The following is a 23,473-nucleotide window of genomic DNA, read 5'->3' as shown; positions in this document are numbered from 1 at the left end:
CCAGATCCAAGCCGCGTCTGTGACATATACCACAGCTCATGGCAACACCGGCTCCTTAACCCACTGAGTGAGGCCAGGGATTGAACCCTCGACCTCATGGTTCCTAGTCGGATTTGTTTCTGCTGTGCCATGATGGGAACTCCCTGTGTGTGTGTGTGTATATATATATAATATATATATATATTTTATATATATATATTTTTTAAAGTACACAAGACACGATCAATGGAATACAACACAGGTTTGGAAGAATATGCCCAAGCCCAACTGATTTTTCGGCCAAATGTACAAAAGGAATTCACTGGAGGAAAAGAGGTCTTCTCCATAAAATGGAAATAAAGCAATTGGACATCCACAGCAAAACTCAAAAGCAAGGAAGGAAACAAAAACTCTTAACCTAAACAAGTTAAACCCACACCCAGTACAAATGAATTAGAAACGGATTACACACTTTGATGAAAAATGTAAAACATTAGGACACATTTCAAGGGGAAAATTCTAAAAAAACTTTTATAATTTGACACCGTAATTGTTAACCATAAAAAGAGATGGAAACATTGAACTTTGTCAAAACTGAGCATCGAGGCTCTGAGAAACACCCTCTGAAGAGGATGAGAGGGTCAAGGACAGAGGCTGAAGAAAACATTTACAAATGTCACATCATATTATGAATATGAGAGAACTCTCAAAACTCAGCTTTCACCACACTTGCAGCATGTGGAAGTTTCCAGATCGTGGATCGAACCAGAGGCACAGAATTGACAACAAAATTCTTAACTGCTCGGCCACCAGGGGACTCCCAATGCTATCTTTTTAAAAAAATCCAAATACAAAATAGACAAAAGACACAGAACACGCATTCACCCAAGAGGAGGAGCTACAATTGTGCTGGAAATAAGCACGTGAAAAGATGTGAGGCATTTCCTAGGAATGCAAATGACAATCATAGTGAAAATGAGTGAGAAATCTGGACACATCCATCAGAACATGTTACACAAACATGAATGATATAAAAATGCTTGTGGAGAAACCCTGTTGTTCATGCATCACTGGCGTTGTAAAGTGGTACAGCTTCTGTAGAAAAGTGTGGTTTCCAAACACACCAATAACAACAAAAAATGCAAGTTTTGTTTTGGGCTCTGCTCCCCCAGCAATCACTCACAACCCACTGATCTTCTTACCCTCTCCATACTTTTCTTTCTGGAATGTCATATATAGTTGGAAACACATTATGTCAAATTTTCAGACTGCTTTCTTTCCATCTCTTCATAACTCCATGGCTGCTCATTTCTTCTGAGCAACAAATAACATTCCATTGCATGAATGTGCCCCAATCTGTGTCCATTTACCTCCTGAATGACATCTTGGTTCTCTCCTAGTTGTGACAGTTAGGACTAAAGCTCCCATTAACATCTGCATGCAGGTTTCTACGTGGAGGTAAGTGTTCAACTCATTTTGGGTAATAAATACCATGGAATGCAACTGCTAGAACCTATGGATGAGAGGATGTTTAGTTTTGATAAAACCATCCATATTCCCAGAGTTTAAGATGGCAGCTGAATGCCTGCCAGTATTCTACAGAATAAGCCAATGAAGGAATTACAAGATGCTGGAAAGGAGGCGGTCACTAAGGGAAAACGCTACCTCCACTCTCTTAGGGGTCATGGCTACATCTGAGAATTAAAATGAACACCAGACAGATTAAGAAAGAAGCTTACAAATTTATTTCCTGTAAGGTTTACATATGGCACCCCTCCAAAGGAAACAAAGAGCGAAAGAAGTGGCAAACAAAACATAAATGCATTTTTTGGCCTCACATGCAGCATGTGGAAGTTCCCCGGCCAGGGACTGGACCTGCCCCACAGCAGCAACTGGAGCTGCAGGAGGGACAAAGTCAACCTTAACCTACTGAGCCATATGGGAACTCGCCATGATTGTTTACCATTGAACTAATAAAGTTAACACAAGGAGGATGTGAATGTACTTCGTCCCAGTATTAAACAGAATTTTATATTTAAACCATAATTCAAAAAAGAAAAAAAGCACCCTGTCCTTGACTTGGAGTAAGGGGGTTCCTGGGTCTGCTGGAAAGGGTCATCAGCATTGTGGTGAAGAAAAGTGTCAGCAATTCAAAATATTTTCTTCTGGAGTTCCCGTCGTGGCTCAGTGGTTAATGAATCCCACTAGGAACCATGAGGTTACAGGTTCGATCCCTGGCCTTGCTCAGTGGGTTGAGGATCCGGCGTTGCCGTGAGCTGTGGTGTAGGTCGCAGACTCGGCTCGGATCCCGCGTTGCTGTGGCTCTAGCATAGGCCAGTGGCTGTAGCTCCGATTAGATCCCTGGTCTGGTAACCTCCATATGCTGCAGGAGCGGCCCTAGAAAAGGCAAAAAGACAAACAAAAAAACCCTTTTTGTTGTTTTTTAAAGGCAGCACCTGAAGCATATGGAAGTTCCTGGCCCAGGAAGTGAATCCAAGCTGCAACTGTTATACACATCACAGCTGTGGCAATGCAGGATCCTTAACCCACTGCACATGACTACCTGACTAGGGATAGAACCCATGCCTCTATAGCAGGTTTTGTTTTTTGTTTTTGTTTTTTTGCTTTTTAGGGCCACACTCTCCGCATATGGAGGTCCCCAGGCTAGGGGTCTGATCGGAATTACAGCTGCCAGCCTACACCACAGCCACAGCAATGTGGACCCAAGCTGAGTCTGAGACCTACACCACAGCCCATGGCAATGCCCGATCCCTGAGCCACTGAGAGAAGCCAGGGATCAAACCTGCATCCTCCTGGATACTAGTCAGATTCGTTTACGCTGCACCATGAGAGGAACTCACTGCAGTTGGATTCTTAACACTGTGCCACAGCAGGAACTCCAAGCTGCAAGTGTTTGCTCAGCTCAGCTAAGACTCTGGGCTATGTTTTTTGTTTTTTTTGTTTTTTGGCCACACCCAAGGCACAGAATGGGCCAGGGATTGAACCTTTGCCACATCAGCAACTGAGCCACTGCAGAGATAACAGATACTTAAACCCCAGAGACAAAAGAGAAGTCCTGTTGTCAAGGCTTTTGCCAGTGCCCACATCCAGATCGTGTGCGATCCCAATGGGTTACAGACTGGGGCAGAGGAAGCGTTTGGGGTTTATGTCCATGTTTTAACAGGTGTCGGGAGGAAAAATTATATTCTTGCCAGGACCCTTCTTCATTCTTAGCTGAGACCCCTGTAACAAAAAGACAGATCAAGAAAAAACAGGAGTTCCCATTGTGGCTCAGCAGGTTAGGAACCAGACTAATATCCATGAGGATGTGGATTCAACCCCCGGCCTTGCTCAGTGGGTTACGGATCCAGTGTTGTTGAAGCTGCAGAGTAGGCCAGCAGCTGCAGCTCCAATTTGACCCCTACCCTGGGAATTTTCACATGCCGTGGGTTCAGCCCTAAAAAGAAAAACAAAAAAATTCCCACTGTGGTGCAGTGGTTTAAGAATCTGGATGGTAGCAGAAACACAGGTTGATCCATGGCCTGGGGCAGTGGATTAATGGATCCACCATTGTTGCAGCTGCAGGAGAGGTTCCAACTGCAGTTCAAAGTTGATCTCTGGCCCGGGAGCTTCCATATGCTGCAGGTGCCACAAAAAACAAGTATGTTTAAATTCAGAATATAGGAGTTCCCATCCTGGCGCGGTAGAAACAAATCCGACTAGGAACCATGAGGTTGTGGGTTCCATCCCTGGCATTGCTTAGAAGGGTCCAGCATTGCAATGAGCTGTGGTGTGGGTCCCAGATGTGGCTCAGACCTGGTGTTGCTGTGGCTCTGGTGTAGGCTGGCAGCTGTAGCTCCAATTAGACCTCTAGCCTGGGAACCTCCATATGCTGCAGGTGCAGCCCTAAAAAGACAAAAAACAAAAAACAAACAAACAAACAAAAATTCAGAATATACACCACCAACAGTAAACCTAATATGAACTACATGGACTATGAATGATTAAAAAACACATAAATGTGCAGTTCCCACTGTGGTGCAATGGGATCGGTAGCACCTCTGCAGATCCAGGATGCTGGTTTGATCCTTGCCCGGCATGATGCATTCAGGATCTGGCATTGCCCTAGCTGTGGCTCAGATCCCTGGTCCAAGAACTCCATATGCCACAGGGTGGCCAAAAACAAACAAGTAAGTATCGGTGTCTACTGGTTCATCAATTATAAGTACCAATCCGGTGGGGGATGATGACCATGGAAGAGGTGATGCATGTGTGTTGGAGGGCAGAGTACCTCCCTCTTAATTTGGTTATGAACCTAAAACTGCTCTAAAAATTGTCTTTAGGAGCTCCCTGGCAGCTCAGCAAGTTAAGGCTCTGGCGTCACTGCTCTGGCTTGAGTTCTACCCCTTGCCTCAGAATTTCCACGTGCCTCCAGAACAGCCACAAAGAAAAAGTCTGTAAGTAAAAACCTTAAAATAAAAATATGAAACACAACAAAACATTGGACCCAGGGGTTACTAAGTCTGGGTTTACTTCCAGTCCTGCTAGTAACTAGCTGTGTAAGTCACTCACTTCCTCTTCCTTGGCCCTAATTTACATATCTGCCAAATGGATAAGTAAATTATTCCTCTCTTTCTTATTCTAACTTTCTATAATTAATGCTATTTGTTTCTTTCTACTTTAAATCTAAAAAGGACCCTTGAAACACAAAGAGGATTTTGTACATCAGATCAAATAAAATGGAATAATATGGCCACAGAGACTCAAAAAATATTAAAATTAAGACACAAAGATCAGGAAGCGACAAGTATTGAATATTTCCTTTAACAGTTTAGTTCAGGTGTGACTGACTTAATCTGTTTGAATTTATAATATACATTTTAACATGTACTTTTTGGTTCTTTTTTTTTAGGGCCGCACACAAGTCATAGAGGACTTCCTAGACTAGGGGTCAAATTGGAACTACAGCTGCTGGCCTATGCCAAAGCCACAGCAACAGTAGATCCAAGCTGAGCCTTCCTCTTACACTGAAGCTTGTTGTAATGCTGGATCCTTTAACCCACTAAGTGAGGCTAGGGATCAAACCTGCATCCTCATGGATACTAGTCAGATTCTTAACCCATGGAGCCACAACAGGAATTCCCCATTTATACGCTTAAAACATTGAAACTAAAAGGTTTTTGGTTTTTTTCTTTTTTGGTCTTTTTAGGGCCACACCTGCAGCATATGGAGGTTCCCAGGCTAGGGGTTGAATCAGAGCTATAGCTGCTGGCCTATACCACAGCCATAGATAGCAACTTGGAATCTGAGCCGCGTCTGTGACCTACACCACAGCTTGTGGCAATGCTGGATCCTTAACCCACTAAGTGAGGCCAGGGTTTGAACCTGAATCCTCATGAATACTAGTCGGGTTTGTTAACCTCTGAGCCATGACGGGAACTCTTCATCTGGCCCTTTTAAATTTATCCCTCACCACATGAAATTACTCTGATGGCACATACTCTACCCCTTGTAATGGCTGTTTTCAAATCTATCCAAAATTGGAAAAGACTACTAGGAAGTTAATTATTCTGTGATTATTTATTTTGTTCTTATCTTTTCTATTCCCATAAATTTAGTGGTTTATTTTATTTATAATCATAGACATCATGGAGTTCCCACTGTGGGGCCGTGGAAACGCATCCGACTAGTATTCATGAGGAGGTGGGTTTGATCCCTGGCCTCGATCAGTGAGTTAAGGATCCGGCGTTGCCCTGAGCTGTGGTGTAGGTCCCAGACTTGGCTCGGATCCAGTGTTGCTGTGGCTGTAACGTAGACCAGCAGCTACAGCTCTGATTGGACCCCTAGCCTGGGAACCTCCATATGCCACAGGCATGGCCCTAAAAAGACAAAAAAAAAAAAAAAAAGCCAAAAACACGAAAAAACCCACAAGTGATATAAAGCTTTACATTTACTAAAAGAGTCAAAATTTTAAAAGCTAACCATATCCACTGTTAGTTAGACTATGGGAGAAATAGAACTTGGCTCGGATCCCGAGTTTGCTGTGGCTGTGGTGTAGGCCAGCAGCTGTAGCTCTGATTAGACCCCTAGTCTGGGAACTTCCATATGTCAGGGTCCGGCCCTAAAAAGCAAAAAACAAAACACACAAAAAAAGAATACAAAAGAGAATTTGTCATTTTGGATGACAATTCGACATATCTTTAAAAATTACATATTCAGGAGTTCCCTTTGTGGCTCAGTGGTTAATGAACCTGACGAGGATCCATGAGGATGTGCCTTTGATCCCTGGTCTCGCTCAGTGGGTTAAGGATCTGGAGGTGTTGTGAGCTGTGGAGTAGGTTGCAGACACAGCTCAGATCCCGTGTTGCTGTCACTGTGGCATAGGATGACAGGTGAAGTCCAATTCGACCCCTAGCATGGGAAGTTCCATATGTTGTGGGTGTGCCCCCCCCCCAAAAAAAGTTATATATTCACACACACTCTGATTCAGGTATTGCATTATGAAGCACTGACACAGGAAAATGGAAACATCAATATGAGGAATTGTATCCAATTTCCATAGCGCTTTTATTTATAATAGCCAATTAATTGGAAACAATTAAAATATCCATGAACAGATGAATGAATAAATAATGGTATAGCAATAAAATACACTTCTCAATAATATAAAAACAATGAACTCCTCATATAAGCACCATTGTTGAATTTCCAAATAAATGTCACACAAGGGCACCCAAGGAAAAGACTAAACACTTTTAATTTCAGTCATATCAAATTCTAGAAAATGCAGGAGTTCCTGTTGTGGCGCAGTGGTTAACGAATCCAACTAGGAACCATGAGGTGGCAGGTTCAGTCCCTGCCCTTGCTCAGTGGGTTAACGATCCGGCATTGCCGTGAGCTGTGGTGTAGGTTGCAGATGCAGTTCGGATCCCGTGTTGCTGTGGCTCTGGCGTAGGCCGGTGGCTACAGCTTCGATTCGACCCCTAGCCTGGGAACCTCCATATGCCGCGGAAGTGGCCCAAAGAAATAGCAAAAAGACAAAAAAAAAAAAATTCTAGAAAATGCAAATTAATCTAATACGAAGAAAAGAAAATCAATGGCTACTTGGAGGACAAAGAAATAAAAGGACACAAGGTAAGTATGGGGGTGACAGAATGTTTATTGTGACTGATGGTTTCATGGATTTATATAAATACCAAAAATTATCAAATTGTGTAGCTTAAGTATAAACATTCTGCTGTATAAATTTATACTTATTAAAACTTTAAAAATATGACTCAAATAAAAAGTCTAGATTACCTATTCTAGCAAATCAGGTTTGGCAACCCTACTGACTCAACATGTAGGTTTGGCACTTTTAGTGGCAACAAAAATAGGTGAGCAAATTTTCTTGGGCCACACCCAAGCATGCAAAAGTTCCCAGGTCAGGGATGAAACCTGCACCAGGAGTTCCCGTCGTGGCGCAGTGGTTAACGAATCCGACTAGGAACCATGAGGTTGTGGGTTTGGTCCCTGGCCTTGCTCAGTGGGTTAAGGATCTGGTGTTGCTGTGAGCTGTGGTGTAGGATGCAGACGCGGCTTGCATCCCGCGTTGCTGTGGCCCTTGCATAGGCTGGTGGCTACAGCTCCGATTGGACCCCTAGCCTGGGAATCTCCGTATGCCGAGGGAGCGGCCCAAGAAATAGCAAAAAGATAAAAACAAACAAACAAAACAAAAAAACAAAAAAACTGCACCACAACAGCAAGCCAAGCCACTGCAGTGACATCGATGGATCCTTAAGCCAGTGGGCCCCAGAAGAATTACCAAAGTGACCCATTTTTGAAGTAAAATCAAAGGGTGTTTCCACTTCATTTAAAAGGGATACGGTATAGGTAAAAAAGACCACATCACTGGACTAAGGATCACTCTTCTATCTTTGTTTTCCTTTCTACACAGCAATGGCCTTAGGTGAACAGGCTAGACAGGCCACAGGAATCCACAAAACTTTTATATACTTATTAATTTTCTTCTTTTGGGGGGAGCACACCCATGGTACATGGAAGTTCCCAGGCTAGGGGTTGAATCAGAGCTGCAGCTGGGGCCTACGCTACAGCCACTTAACCACAGACTGGGGCCGGGGATCAAGCCCTCATCTTCATGGATAATAGTCGGGTTCATAACCTGCTGAGCCACACACCAGAAATCCACAAAACTTCTAGAATATTTTCTCTAACAAGGCCCTCAGATACACAAGATATACATTTCTGAAGTCCTGAGAATTTCTTTTCTTTTCTTTTTTTTTTTTTTTTTTTTGGTCTTTTGAGGGCCGCACCCGAGGGACACAGAGATTCCCAGGCTATTGGTCTAATCAGGGTTGTAGCCACAGGCCATGCCAGATCCTAGCTATGTCTTTGACCTACACCACAGCTCACAGCAACACCGGATCTTTAACCCACTGAGCGAGGCCAGGGATTGAACCCGCAACCTCATGGTTCCTAGTTGGATTCGTTTCCACTGCACCATGATGAGAACTCCTGGAAGTCCTAAGAATTTCTGTAGCAGATCATCCTTCATAACAATAGTGATTAAACATTATGAATGACATTTTAAAAGAGGCACAATCTATCCAGAATGTGTCATTTCCTCTGCTCCCTATTAATTCAGTGTTTCTGTAACAATTACATTCCCCTGACCCCTAAAATCTTAAAATCGGTGATATTACCCTACAGAATCAGGATACCAGGGCAACGGCTCCACTGCAGGACTTGGGGAACAGATGTCCCTCACCAGTGCTGAGCACAATGCGATATTGCCTGTGAACAAGAGAACGAGTTTAGGTTGCTCTCAGAAGCAATAAAGGTAATCACAACAACAAGGCCCCTTCCTCAGTTTAAACTCCAAACCTACAAAATACCATGGCATCTGAGCTATAAATTAGGACCCCCAAAGCCCTGCAGTGCTTCTTTGAAGGCTCTGAGCAGCAGTGCAACCCAAGCCAAAACTGGAGTGGCATATTCTGCCATCAGCCTGTCTCTGCTGAGGCACGGACTTTAGGATCCTGACCAGAGGCTGTTGGTCCCTCCATACTAGCAAATCCAATTAACCTCAAACCACCCTATATGGTGAAGACAACCCTTAAGGTTAATGGTGGCTTAAATAATAAGGCCTTTATTATTGTACAACAAAGAGCAGACTATTTCCCAGGTTGGCAACCTGGGGATTAGAAAATTCCATTACTAGAGTCTCATGAGACCAATAATATTCCTAAAAAATGTAGTCCATCTTTTCAAATCACCATCAGAGTCCTCTAGGCCCAAACCAGGTAAAGTCCATGCTTTAACTTTCAAGAGGACAAGTAATGGGGAAAGACTAAGTGCTCAAGCCACTCATGAATCATCCTGCAAATGGGAGAGCACTGCTGTCTCCCTCCCTGAACACACTAGGATGGGTGGATGTGGTACCCTATGGGCATCTGCCAGGTAGTTAGAGGTGAAATAACTTCTGCTACAAATGTGGTAGTGACCTAAATTTCACAAGGTCACTGGATAGGTTAAAAAGTGCAATGTAGTTCCCACATACCTGGAATTTAAGTAGATGTTTAGATGTATGAGGTTCAATACAGGCAAATGGCATCTTCAGAAGGGATCTCTTCCAGTGTTGTTGCATTGATCAGAGAAATCATATACACCTGCATAACGAAGGTAGTTCTCCCTTTTGAAATTTGTGGTATCTGATGAGGTAAATTCTTCAGCTGGATGCTTTCTCACATTCACTTATTAAGGCTTTTCTTCACTGGGAATTGTCTGGAGTATAATGAGGTTAGGCTTTGGCTAAATGATTTCCCACATTTGCCACACTCATAAGGCTTTTATCCAAGGTGACATTATAGTGTTTTAGGAGGATAGGGTTACAGGTAAAATAATTTCCCATATTCAAATACTCATAAAAACTTTCTCCAGTATCGACACTCTAGCACTCACTGAAGTTGGACCTAAGGCTAAGCAAATTCCTAAAGTGAATGCACTCACGCCTTTAACCAGTGTGAACTCTTCGGTGTTTAATGAGGCTGGAGCTATGGCTAAAAGATTTCCCACATTCACTGCATTCATAAGGCCTTTCACCAGTGTGAATTCTCCTGTGTTTAATGAGGCTGGAGTTTTGAGTAAAAGATTTCCCACATTCACTACACTCATAAGGTCTCGATCCTGTGTGAACTCTCTGGTGTTTTAAGAGACTGGAGCTGTAAGTAAAGAATTTCCCACATTCACTGCACTCATAAGGCCTTTCTCCAGTATGAACCCTCCGATGTTGCAGAAGTGCAGAGCTTTGGCTAAAAGATTTTCCACATTCACTGCACTTATAAGGCCTTTCTCCACTATGAACTCTACGGTGTTCAATGAGGCTAGAGTTCTGAGTAAAAGATTTTCCACATTCACTGCACTCATAGGGCCTTGATCCAGAATGAACTCTCTGGTGTTTTATGAGACTGGAGTGGTATGTAAAGAACTTCCCACATTCACTGCACTCATAAGGCCTTTCTCCAGTGTGAACACTGCGGTGTTGAAGGAGTGCAGAGCTTTCACTAAAGGATTTCCCACATTCACTACACTCATATGGCCTTTCTCCAGTATGAATTCTCCGATGTTTAATGAGGTTGGATTTGTTGCTAAATAATTTCCCACATTCATCACACTCATGAGGCCTTGCTCCAGTGTGAACTCTACGGTGCTGAATGAGGCTCGAGCTTTGCCTAAAAGATTTCCCACATTCCCCACACTCATAAGGCTTTTCCCCAGTATGAACTCTCCAATGGTCATTGAGGCTGTAACTCTTGCTAAAAGATTTCCCACATTCACTACACATGTAACATTTTTCTCTAGTGGAGACTCTTTGTTGCTGAACAAGTATGTGTTTGCAAGTGAAGTCTTTTGTGCATTCTCCAGAGTTGTACTGGGTTTTTCCCCTGTGAAAGGCTGCTCCACACTCACTTCTCCTCATTGACTTCTCCCTGGTGTGTGTGGGCTCCCCACAGGAAACGGACCTCCCCAACACAAAAAACTTGCAGTCTTTCACAAATGAGGCTCTGCCCATGTTGCCTCTGAAGCATTTCTCTCCAATGTGCTGCTTCTGGTGCTGAAGTTTTGCACTGAAATACAACTGTTTTCCCCTTGCCCCAATATCATTCAGTTTCTGCTCACAGTGTGTTCTCTGGTGCTCAGTCAAGTGCAAAATGTCTCCCAAGTCCGGGCCACATATCTCACAAAAATGGGTGTTCTTGAGGAACACACCTGTCTTGACACTGTGAGACTGTGACACTCTTTGTACATAAATGCCCTGTTCAGAAGGTGCCTCTTCATCCTCTGTTCCACGCCAATAACCTAAAAGCAAGTAATGCTGTTGAAGTGCACAATGACTTTGGTAGGAGGGGGCAGCTACTACACAAGTATGTGTAACAAACCTAGGAACCCATCCATGGGATTGCTTGCAGGAGCAAGGACTTGGTTCCAGTTGAGGACGAGGCTGCATAGCAGAACTGGGTTATAAACATCATAGAATGGGAAAGGCCTCATGAGGTGAAGGACACAACCATGTGGTGGACACAAAGAGGAGAGACAGGATTTGCAATTCATTTCTCTGCAAACAACTTTCAAAAGAAACTTGTGTGCTGGGGACACATGAATGCTGTATAAGATGGGTTGTATCAAGACCCCAAAAAATAAGCCTGTAACAAGGCAGTTGGTATTTAAAGACTGTTTAAGAATGTGTGCACATTTCATGATACAATACACAGGGGCTAGATGGAATGGTGAATGGGTAAGAGAGGAGTCCAGAGATGTGAGGCTGGAACTAAGAATAGGCATGACAATAGGAGTTCCCACTGTGGCCCACTGGGATTGTTGGGTTTGATCCCTGGCCTAGCACAGTGGGTTAAGGGTCTGGCATTATCACAGCCATAGCTTGGGTCACAACTGAGGCTCAGATTCTATCCCTGGCCCAGGAACTCCATGTGCCGTTGGGCAGCCAAAAAAGAAAAAAGAAAAAAAAAAGTGACAATAGAGATAATGAATCAGCAAAGTGTCAAGAAAGGGGAAGGAAAGACAGAAATGAAGTATGGCCATTGGCACTGGCATCCAAATACTAGTTAAACACAAGAGGTTTCTAGCATGATCTGAACACAGCATTTTCATCATTTCCTCCTCCATGTGATACTCTGCAGGGCCAGGCTCCCTCTAAACCACCTTGCTTAATTCATACACTTCCTGGCACTTCTGTGGGTTCTCCAACCCAACCCTACTCCTGCAATAATCAAAGATACGGCACCTTGATGATACAAAAACTAAGGGGATGACAGAACAGATGAATAGATAAATACCCAAACAACTTAGCTATGATAACTCACAGGAAAGAAAACTAAATATTACACAGGACCTTCAGAAGAAGGTCTTGCAGGAATATCCTATAGGCCATTTAAGCATTAATGGTGTCAGTGACAGCAATTCTTAGAACAGGTACATGAAAGAAAATGTCAGCTAGAGGAAGGAGACAGACCCTAAAGCACACATGTATCCTGAAACTGGACAAAGTCACTCGTCAGGGAAAAGAGAAGTTAGGTGGTATACAAGACTCATGACTCTGATTTCTTCCATGTAAGTCAACAGGTAAGCTAGCGCTGGGCCTGCTATAAAGGAGGGAGAGGGCGCTGCACAAACCTCAGTCCAACCAACCACAGAAGGTGCCCGTGGAAACAGGAAAGGAAGTAGAAACCATGGTCCTTTTTTTTTTTTTGTCTTTTTGCTATTTCTTTGGGCTGCTTCCTCGGCATATGGAGATCCCCAGGCTTGGGGTCTAATCGGAGCTGTAGCCACTGGCCTACGCCAGAGCCACAGCAACGCGGGATCCCAGCCGCGTCTGCAACCTACACCACAGCTCACGGCAACGCCGGATTGTTAACCCACTGAGCAAGGGCAGGGACCGAACCCACAACCTCATGGTTCCTAGTCGGATTCGTTAACCACTGCGCCACGACGGGAACTCCCGAAACCATGGTCCTGATGTGAAAACAGACCATGCCTCCTGGAGGGCAAAAAGGAAGGGTAGAGACTAGCTTAAGGCACAAAGGTGGTTTCAGAGCCTTACCCAAGGAGGTTATAAGTGCCAAGTTCTCCAGCATCACATTGTGGTACAGGCGTTTCTGAGACTCTTCAAGGAGATCCCATTCCTCCGAGGAGAAGTACACGGCCACATCTTCAAAGGTCACACTGCCCTGACAAGATGGAGACAGATGAAACCATAAATATGCCACTTCTCAAGGACAACAATCCATCCCCCCTCCAATTTTCCTCATACTCATCCCCCTCTCAAGCTTTCCAACTCAGAGGTGAAACCAGGCCCTGTCTCCATTGATACCTTGGTCTTCTAATGGTCCCACTGATCACTGGGGCCAGCCATCAACAAGAGGCAGGTGGACAAGTAAGTATCTAAGTTGTGCACCTGGCATAGAGAGACCCATATTCTCACACTGGCCTATTCTGCTGAGGTAGCCAAAGTTACATAAATCTCAATACCAGGGCCCTGGGGTCATCAAGCATACTCCCTCGCCAAATATACACAACCCTTGAGACTGGACCTAATAGTCACATGCCTATGGTCACCATCTCCCTCTCCACACCCCAGACTTCCAGATCTGTGTATTTAGCTGCTTGCTTAATGCATCCACCTGGTGCCCTCAAAAACATCTCAGAGGAGTTCCCATTGTGTGTCAGTGGTTAACGAACCCGGCTAGTATCCATGAAGACACAGAATCCCTGGCCTTGCTCAGTGGGTTAAGGATCCAGCATTGCCGTGAACTGTGGTGTAGGTTGCAGACATGGCTCAGATCCTGTGTTGCTGTGGCTGTGGTGTAGGCCGGCAGCTACAGCTCCAATTCAACTCCTAGCCTGGGAACCTCCATATGCAATGGGTGCGGCCCTAAAAAGACAAAAGACAAAGACAAAAACAAAAAAACAAACAAAAAACCAAGAAAAAAACCATCTCAGAAGCTCCTGCTATCTTTGGGAAATATTACGCCTACTACCAACTTTGCCATTTCAGTTGACGGAGCTCCTGTTCCCACAGCTGCTAAGAAAAAAACCCCTAAGAATACTTCTGAATCCTGCTCACTCTCTCATGGTCCACATTAGAAAATACAGCTGTCACTTTTTAAAACACACATCCAAGAGTTCCCGTGGTGGCTCAGTAACGAACCTGAAACAGCATCCATGAGGACACAAATTCTATCCCTGGCCTAGCTCAGTGGGTGAAGGATCTGGTGTTGCCATGAGCTGTGGTGCAGGCTGCAGACGCAGCGCTGGCAGCTATAGCTCCAACCCATAGCTTGGGAACTTCCATATGCCGTAGGTGTGGCCCTAAGACAAAAAACAAAAAAACACACATCCAGAATCTAACCACATCTCCTAAACTATGACTCTGGTTCACTGATCCTCACCTCAATTATGGCAGTAGGCTTCACCCTTATCTTTCTTACTCCTCCCTCAAACCCATAGTTCATACTTCATGCAATACCCAGATGGAGCCAAATAAGACCTTGGTAATATAACCTCCCTCAATTGAAATTTTCCATCACCAACTGAACAGACACCCAACTTCTCAGGTAATCATTCATCCTGATTCCTGTCCCCTATCTGAAAGAAAAGAGGGAGTTCCCACTGTGGCACAATGGGAGTGGTGGTCTCTGCAGGACCAAGGATGCAGGTTCGATCCCCAGGCCCAGGACAGTATGGGTTAAAGGATCCTGCATTGCCGTAGGCCACAACTGCAGCTCAGATCTGATCCCTGGCCTGGGAACTCTATATGCCATGGGGTGGAAATGAAAGAAAATACTTATCCTGGGGAATTCCCAATGAGAGCCACAGTAATAAGGACCCAATATAATATCTGAAGATCTGAGTTTGATCTCTGGCCTCACTTAGTGGGTTAAAGATCCAGTGTTGCCTAGGAACTTCCACATGCAGCTGGTGTGGCCGAAAAAAGAAAAAAAAAAAAAAAAGACCTGTCCTGGAGTTCTCTTTGTGGTTGAGCAGGGGTAAAGAACCCAACAGTGTCTGTGAGGGTGCAGGTTCTATCCCTGGCCTTGCTCAGTGGGTTAATGATCTAGCCCATTCAATCCCTAGCAGCCCTGGGAATTTCATATGGCACAGGTGTGGCTCCAAAAAAAAAAAAAAAAAGATAAAAGAAAAAAACACAAAACACTTGTCCTTACTTGGAAACCCCCAACTCAATTTTATCTCAAACATGTGTCACCAGTTTCTGGGATAACCTTCCACACCGGTTTACACAGGCTGCCAGAAACAGAAAAACCTTCATGTAACTCCTGGCATGGACTTATGACCCTGGCCCTTGGGTTTTCTCCAGGGTCTCCAGACCCCAAACTAGAAGCATGGCACTTAAGAGTTGCAAGAAAGGAGTCTCCTAGTGGCTTGGCAATTAAGGATCCAATGCTGTCACTGCTGTGGCACCGGCTAGATCCCTGGCTGGGCAAATTCCTCCCGCTGGGGTCGCAAAAAACCACAATCCGGATAACACGTGGGTTGAGGCGAGGGCCAGTGAGGGAAGAGGACACCCTCCACCTGGCTGTGTTGGTTCCACAGCGCCTCTGCAGCCGTGGGAAAAGCGGACAAAGGCACGTCTTCGAAGAATGAGTCTACGGCGGGGTTCCATGGACTCAGGCCTCCCGGTACCTCCGCCTGGCCTTGAAGACTGGGACTGGGCTAGCTACTCAACCTCTATGTCTAAGGGCTCAGTGCGCCTTTTATCAGGGGTCCCTCCCCTGTACCCTCTCCCACGCGCCAACACTGCCCATCAGAAATAAGGCCCCAGCCTCGCCGTCCTGGACTCCGGGGCCTGGGCTGCAGGCACGGGAACAGACGCCCGGCACTCAGGACCTTGGTGTCGCTGAGGTGCGCGCGGACAGGGCTCGGAGGACGAGCGTTTACCTGAGGCTTGTCCCTCAGCTCGGCCGCCGCCATCGGGCTCTGTGGCGACGCGGGGCCGGAAGCGGAGGACCTTTCGCGGGGCGCCCTGGGCTGCGGCTGTCACCCTCGGACCCGTTTCTGTGCAGCGGGGACAGCGCCTCTGACTTTCTCTATTCAGTCACCTCAAGCTCGACCCACAATTTCCGAACCTCTCACACTGGTTGAACAAAACCGGGAGCGCCTAACATGGTCGCCGGGGAGGAAACTGGAAGTCCCGCCCTCACGTCACGTAGCCTCCTCTTCCTAAGCTCTCATTGGGTAGCGCTGCTGCTCGATTCGGAACATCCTGGGCAATGTAGTTCCGACAATTTACAGATTGAGGAGATCTGACTTTTGGCTGCAAAGGACAAGCTCTGCCAGGAGGGGCGTTGAGGAACGGCACACCCAGATGAGGCTCACTCCCTCTTTAAAAGGACCTTCATCATATTCCTGCCAGGTGCTCTCTAGAGCTCATCACTCAAGTGTTTGGAGACAAACTGTTTGAGAGTCCATCCCAGCGATTCCCTTGGCAGGATCCCAGAGGAGCAAAATACCATTTCAGATGCTTCCAAAGGCCACAAATCCAAAGAAACATACATTTATGTTTATAAAAATAATCAAAAATAGTAAAAGTAAGAACTTGTTTGGAAACAATTCATTTTATTGCTTTTAAAATTTTTTATTTTTTGCTTTTTAGGGCAGCACCTGCAGCATATGGAAGTTCCCAGGCTAGGGTTCGAATGGGAGCTAGGCTGCCAGCCTACACCACAGCAACAAGGGATCCAGTTCATGACAACGCTGGATCATTAACCCACTGAGTGAAGCCAGGGATCGAACCCTCATCTTCATGGATAATAGGTTCGTTTCTGCTGAGCCACGAGGGGAACTCTGATTTTATTGCTTTTAAAAAATTTTTAAAGTATTTTTGGCTGGGCAGGCAGCAAGTGGAAGGTCCCTGGCCAGGCATAGAATCCACTACACAGCAGTGACCTCTAAATCACGTTTGTGACAATGCTGAATCCTTAAACCCCTGGGCCACAAAGAAACTCCAGAAACAAATGATTTTAGAAGAATGCACGAACTGTCTCTACACTGCTGTTCTAATCTAGATACTGGACTCAAGCTGCAGCATTTCCAGCTGCCAGCTAAACTGGCTCACTTCAGGGAGTTCCCATCATGGCGCAGCTGAAATGAATACGATTAGGAAACATGAGGTTGCAGGTTCAATCCCTGGCCTTGCTCAGCGGGTTAAGGATCCGGCATTGCCGTGAGATGTGGTGTAGGTCACAGACGTGGCTCCGATCTGGTGTTGCTGTGGCTCTGGCATAAGCCAGCAGCTATAGCTCCAATTAGACCCCTAGCCTGGGACCCTCCATATGCCGCACGTAGGGCCCTACAAAGACAGAAAAATAAAAAAATGAACTGGCTCGCTTCATACTGGCCCTCACCATATGAATTAGCTCTTGCCAACCTATCCTGTTACTATTTGTCCTGACATCAGTAATTTTTGTATACTGACAGACTCCTTGGTTTATCTCATCTGAAGTCAAGGGGATATTCTCACAGCAACCAAGGACCTTTGTTCAGTCTGAGTTTTTCCCCAATTGCAGGGCTTGTACCTATACTTGTGTATCAAAGGAAAGAGTTATACCATCCCTTAGATTTTCTCTGTGAGTATATTATGCTGTGTTTAATACATTGCACCTTTAAAGGTGTCTATGTATCTTTTTTAAACTTTAAGGTATAGCTGACTTATAATGTTGCACCAATTTCTGATGTACAACATGTCTATGTATCTTTATTTAAAAAAATCTGGGGAGTTCCCATCGTGGGTTTGGTGGTTAACGAACCCGACTAGGGACCATGAGGTTGCGGGTTTGATCCCTGTCCTCACTCAGTGGGTTGAGGATCCGGTGTTGCCGTGAGCTGTGGTGTAGGTCGAAGACTTGGCTCAGATCCCGCATAGCTGTGGCTGTGGCATAGGCCGGCGGCTACAGCTCTGATTAGACCCCTAGCCTGGTAAACTCGATATGCCATAGGTGCGGCCCCAGAAAAGACAAAAAGACAAAAAAAATCTGGACATATGGCCAGCATTGTTTGATAGTGAAATTTAAATGTTAATAAAATAGCATATTGGAGTCCCCATTGTGGCTCAGTGGTAATGAACCCAACTAGTATCCATGAGGACGTGGGTTCATCAATCCCTGGCCTCACTCAGTGGATTAAGGATCTGGTGTTGCCATGAGCTGTGGTGTAGGCCAGGGGCTACAGCTCCAATTTGACTCCTAGCCTGGGAACTTTCAAATGCTGTGGGTGCAACCCTCAAAAAGACAAATAAAATAAAATAGTACATCAAAAAATAAAAATAAAAAAGTGTTTAAAAAATATACTCAAACAATACTTTAAAATTTTTGGATTCCCAATTACTTTTTTTTTTAAGATTTTTTTTTGTCTTTTGTCTTTTTTTGTTGTTGTTGTTGTTGTTGCTACTTATTGGGCCGCTCCCGCGGCATATGGAGGTTCCCAGGCTAGGGGTTGAATTGGAGCGGTAGCCACCGGCCTACGCCAGAGCCACAGCAACGCGGGATCCGAGCCCCGTCTGTAACCTACACCACAGCTCACGGCAACGCCGGATCGTTAACCCACTGAGCAAGGGCAGGGACCGAACCCGCAACCTCATGGTTCCTAGTCGGATTCGTTAACCACTGCGCCACGACGGGAACTCCCCCCAGTTACTTCTTGAACAATAGAGAACCATGTCAAAATGTTTTGTCAACAGAAGTCCAGAGAGGCAAAGAGAAAAAAAAGCTAGGAGTTCCTGTTGTGGCTCATCGGTAACAAACACAACTAGTACCTGTTGCAAGACATGTTTCCTTGAAAACTCCATCTTGTCCTTCTTTACTTTATCCCATCTTCTTGTCTTACTTTATCCCATCTTCCTGCTTTGAAAAACAGTCACAGTGCTGGTAAATGACTTAAGCTTAAGAGCAAAGACCTAAAGGCATAAGTGACTTAAGCTTATGTGCCTAGAGGTCAGAGTAAGAGCTTAACCCTTTACCACCTAAGTGGCTTTCTAAATAGTAAAAGAACTTATATAATAGTAAACAAACCCTGTATCATCCACCCATAGCCACTCCTCACTTGATCTCATCTAAAGATCACAATAAAAGCAGTGTGGATTCTTGAGGGGCGCTTGGTCCCTGAGACCTTGAGTTCCCTGGCTCCCACCTTTACTTAAGATAAATGTCTCTGTGTCTTGTTTTATGTTAACTATTTTTCCTTAAGGTCCACAGCACCCGTTCTCCAGCTCCATCCTGCTGAGCTGGCCCCGGCAAACAGGCCTTTACAAAAGACCATGAACCAGAGCAAGTGCAGGAAGAAGTTTCTAGGTTAGTAAATTAGAACGTGGAAAAGTTCATCCTAAGTATGATGTGAGAGTAATAATAACCTTGAAAAAGGGAGTCCTTCAGCAAGCTGAGGGTGGGTAGATCCTTTGGGCTGAAAAAGGGTCAGGTCCATTCCTTAAAATCAGAGAGAAAGAAATGAGGATACTGCTGAGGACTTAGGCTATGTATTATTTCCTCAAGCAAGTGGAGTGTTGTAGGATTTTCATACAGGGAGACAGGACACTGAGGCCTTTTTGCAAGGAAGCAGCATTTATGCATGCTGGCACTGGCTCAGTGGATTCATATCCAAAGGCTGAGCCCCGAACGCAGCAGGGCATCACTTTATATATCCCATAAGGTTTTCTGTTACATCTAAATTTCTTTGTCCCCCTTATAAGATATTCTATAATTTTTGAGCACACAGCTATAGATACACCTGTGCTCATGGATATAGGTTATGCTACACTGTTGCAGAACTGGGCATGCACACACAGATGCTGGTTTTGCATGTTGCCTTTCCTTTGTTCTAGGAGGGCCCTTCCCACTCCCCACTACAGGGGAACACAGAGGTCAACTTCCCTAAGCCTCCTGGAGTGGCAACTGATGTACACTGTGTAGATGTGCCAAGTAGTAGAAGTGAAATGGCTTCAGTCACAGAAAATGGCAGTGACATAAATGTGACAACAGCTCTGAGCAGGTTACAAAGTACAACAGATCTCCTTAAAGTGTCTCATATAACTGAAACTTATGCAGAACCTTGTATGATATGTGTTTGTAGAAAAGAGGTTTAAATTCAGGTAAATGGCTCTCATACAGAGGTGTCTCCAATGTTGCTCTACTGAGTCAGGAAAGAAAACATTCCATGCACTTTTCTAGAGTGAACTGTCCTGTGTCTAAGGAGGTTAGGTTTGTGGCTAAAGGGTTTCCCACATTCACTGCATTCATAAGGTCTTGTGCCAATATGAATTCTCTGGTGTTGAATGAGGACACATTTATGGGTAAAGGATTTCCCACATTCACTACACCCATAAGGTCTTTCTCCAGTGTGAACTCTCTGATGTTGAATGAGGATATATTTGTGACTGAAGGATTTTCCACAAACATTGCACTTATATGATTTTACTCCAGCATGGACATTCCGGTGTCACATAAGGTTAGAAAACTGTCTAAAGGACTTTCCACATTCACTGCATGTATAAGGCCTTTCTCCACTGTGAATTCTCTGGTGTTGAACAAGCTCAGCTTTGCAGCTAAAAGATTTCCTGCACTTACTACACTCATAAAGTGTTTCTCCAGTGTGAACTCTACTATGGCGAAAGAGATTAAAAATTTGTCTAGGAGTTCCCATTGTGGCTCAATGGTTAATGAATCCAACTAGGAACCATGAGGTTATGGGTTCAATCCCTGGCCTTGCTCAGTGGGTTAAGGATCTGGAATTGCCCTGAGCTGTGGTGTAGGTTGCAGACATGGCTTGGATCCCGAGTTGCTGTGGCTCTGGCATAGGCCAGCGGCTACAACTCCAATTAGACCCCTAGCCTGTGAACTTCCACATGCTGTGGGTGCGGCCCTAGAAAAGGCAAAAAAGACAAAATAAATAAATAAATAAATAAAATTTGTCTAAAGGCTTTCCCACATTCACTGCACTCATAAGGCTTTTTTTCAGTGTGAACTCTCTGGTGTCGGACAAGGCTAGAACTGTGTATAAAGGACTTCCCACATTCACTGCATTCATAAGGTCTTTCTTTAGTGTGAACTCTCTGGTGTTCAATGAGGTTGGATTTGTAGCTAAAGGACTTTTCATCTTCATCACGCTTATAATGCATTCCTCCAGTGTATTGTCTCTGGTGGTGAATGAGTTTGGATTTGTGGTTAAAGGCTTTCCCACATTCATTGCATTCATAAGTTCCTTTTCCTCTGTGAACTCTCCAGTGTTTTTTAAGACTAAAGATGTGGGTAAATATTTTTCCACATTCTGGGCATTTGTTAGACTTCGTACCACTGTGAATTTTCTGGTGTTTAACAAGGCCAGAAATTTGGCTCAAGAATTTCCCACATTCACCATACTCATATGGCCTTTGTCCAGGGTGAATTTTCTGGTGCTGAACGAGTCTGTAGTTGCCATTGCCATTTGTTAAATTCATAAAGTGCTTCTTCAGAGCAGACCCTTTGGTCTTGAATAAGTGTGTGGTTGTGGCTGGCAACTTTTTCACATTTATCCCACTTATTGTGAGGACTTTTTTCACTGTGAAAGGCCTGCCCACTTTCACTGCCACTCTGTGGCTCCTCACTGTTGGGAATGACCTGTTGCTGGAGAAGGCCCAAGGTGGCTGGAAAGTTATCCCCAAATTCCCTACAGGTGAAAAGCTTCTCTGACACAAGGAAGCTGCAGCTTCTCACAAATGAGGCCTTGTCCACATTGTCTTTTCCCGGGCTTCTCTCCACTGTCATGCCTGTTGCCATTGAAGATTTGCACAGAAACAGAAGCATCTCATACACGTGCCACCCAAGTGTTGTTTGTGCAAAAAGTGTATTGTTTGGTGTTCAGTTTGGTGCAAAATATCATTTAAGACTGAAACATACATTTCACAGGGGTGGGTCTTCTGGGTGGATGGACCTGCCTTAGAAGCCCTGACCTGTGACTCTCCTTCTACAGATGTACTCTGCTCAGAAGAGGCCTCCTCATCTTCTGTTCCATGCCAACAACTTGAAAGCAGAGAAACGCTAAAGAAATGCATGTTGACTTTGGTAGGAGGTAAGAGAGGGAATCCTCATTACAAAGGTGTGTCAGACACAACAAAGAATGAGTCAGAGGTTTTTTCTAAAAACAGGGGATTTGGTGGCAGACTGAGGAAGCAGCTGCTTGGCATCAGTGGGCAGGCCTTTGAAGATCGTAGAATAGGGGGGACCTCACCAGACAAAGGACATGAGAATGGGATACATATCATGTGGAGTTGAGGCAAGGTCTCCAACTTGTTCCTCCACCAACCATCTTCAGCTGTAGGCAAGGCTGGTTGTGTCATACCACGGTAAAATTCAACTGGAACTGAGTAGCTGGTGTTCAAGGACTATTTAAGGATATGTGTACAACTCATGATACATGTGCAGAGGGAGAACATTGCAGAGGGAGCAGTGCAGAAGTGACCAAGAGAGGCCACAAAGGTAAAGGCAGACAGGAGCCAGAACTGACAGATGAAATGACGATTCTGCTAAGTGTCAAGTATGAGAAGGCAGAAATGAGGTGTGGCCAGTGGCAACTGCACCAAGGACACTACAGGGCAGGCTCCTGGTATGATGTGAATACAGCTGTGATGTTATGTTCCTCCCCCAGTTGCCACTCACCAGGCCCAGGCCTCCTCTCCTCTAAGAACATCTCACCATGTCTAGTCTGTAAAACAACCAGGGTTCTCCCTGCACCTGCCATTGTGCGGCTACTCAAAACCTGAATAATGCAAGACTTAATGAAAGATAGCGTAAGTGTGTCCAACACTGACCCAGAGTAACTTGGCCTATGACAGTATCAGGGTAAAACATTACAAAAAAACAACTAAAGGAGAGCCTTAAAAGAAAAGCCTATGATTCATGTGAGAGATGACCATGACCTGGCACAAGCAGTTACAAAAAATTGTTACCTAGAGGAAGGGAGAAGAACTGAAGATCATGGATCTGGACAGTCTCTCCACCAGGGAGAGGGCAAGTGAGTGGGATTTATCAAGCTGACTGTGAGATTCCTGACTCTCAGACCCATACCCGCACTTTGGAGGTAATAGGCACTAAGGCTGCTTGAGGAGTCCACTGCTCAGGGCACTCACTACACATGGCTTGGTGCTGGCACCCACAGCATAAATGCAAAAAAGTGGAGGAAATCAACAGAGCCCATGGCCCAGCTGTGGAGACGACCAAGCTAACTCTGGGGAAGAAAGGAAGAACAGGACATTAACTCAGGACACTAGAAATGTTGTGAAGGTCTTACCCGGGGAAGCTACAAGTGCAAAGTTTTCCAGCATCATATTGTAGTACAGAAGTCTCTGAGCCTCATCAAGGATCACCCACTCCTCCTGGGAGAAGTCAATGGCCACATCCTCAAAGTTCATACCCTGTCATGGAGACAGTTCATTCCA

At 44.9% G+C, this 23,473-nt stretch overlaps 2 protein-coding genes across 8 annotated transcripts in view; both read right to left on the bottom strand.

The window, feature by feature from the left end:
• Positions 1 to 3,166: 3,166 nt before the first annotated feature.
• Positions 3,167 to 23,473, bottom strand: part of LOC125133013 (zinc finger protein 154-like) — a 32,797-nt gene continuing 12,490 nt past the window's right edge. For 3 of the 7 annotated variants that reach the window (XM_047790964.1, XM_047790968.1, XM_047790970.1), the window contains 3 exons: positions 13,097 to 13,223; positions 9,539 to 11,337; positions 8,274 to 8,772 (listed from right to left, as the gene is read on the bottom strand). In XM_047790964.1, coding sequence (XP_047646920.1) covers positions 9,992 to 11,337; positions 13,097 to 13,223 — 1,473 coding nt within the window. In that variant the 3' untranslated portion in view covers positions 8,274 to 8,772; positions 9,539 to 9,991. Of the gene's footprint in view, positions 3,223 to 8,273; positions 8,773 to 9,538; positions 11,338 to 13,096; positions 13,224 to 15,951; positions 16,208 to 23,473 lie in introns of those variants that run through there. The other 4 variants (XM_047790965.1, XM_047790966.1, XM_047790969.1 and 1 more) reach the window with 4 other exon arrangements.
• Positions 16,211 to 22,935, bottom strand: LOC125132165 (zinc finger protein 883-like). Its single transcript, XM_047789069.1, has 2 exons — positions 20,981 to 22,935; positions 16,211 to 16,327 (listed from the first exon to the last, which is right to left on the bottom strand). The coding sequence occupies exons 1-2, from the start codon at positions 21,494 to 21,496 to the stop codon at positions 16,211 to 16,213; spliced, it is 633 nt and encodes a 210-aa protein (XP_047645025.1). The 5' UTR covers positions 21,497 to 22,935.

This window comes from Phacochoerus africanus, chromosome 8 (assembly GCF_016906955.1).
Source record: "Phacochoerus africanus isolate WHEZ1 chromosome 8, ROS_Pafr_v1, whole genome shotgun sequence".
In the NCBI taxonomy this organism is placed as follows: domain Eukaryota; kingdom Metazoa; phylum Chordata; class Mammalia; order Artiodactyla; family Suidae; genus Phacochoerus; species Phacochoerus africanus.
The sequence above is the reverse complement of the archived record's forward strand: the minus strand, read 5'-3'. Positions and strand labels throughout refer to the sequence as shown.

What these genes read in the sequence shown, in the direction of transcription:
- LOC125132165 (XM_047789069.1), bottom strand. Translation starts at nt 21,496, where the DNA reads ATGAATTTAACAAATGGCAATGGCAACTACAGACTCGTTCAGCACCAG. An exon ending in AGTGCAGTGAATGTGGGAAA is followed by an intron (nt 16,328 to 20,980) that starts GCCTTTAGACAA and finishes TGTCCTTTGCAG; the next exon opens with CCAAAAGTCAGATCTCCTCA.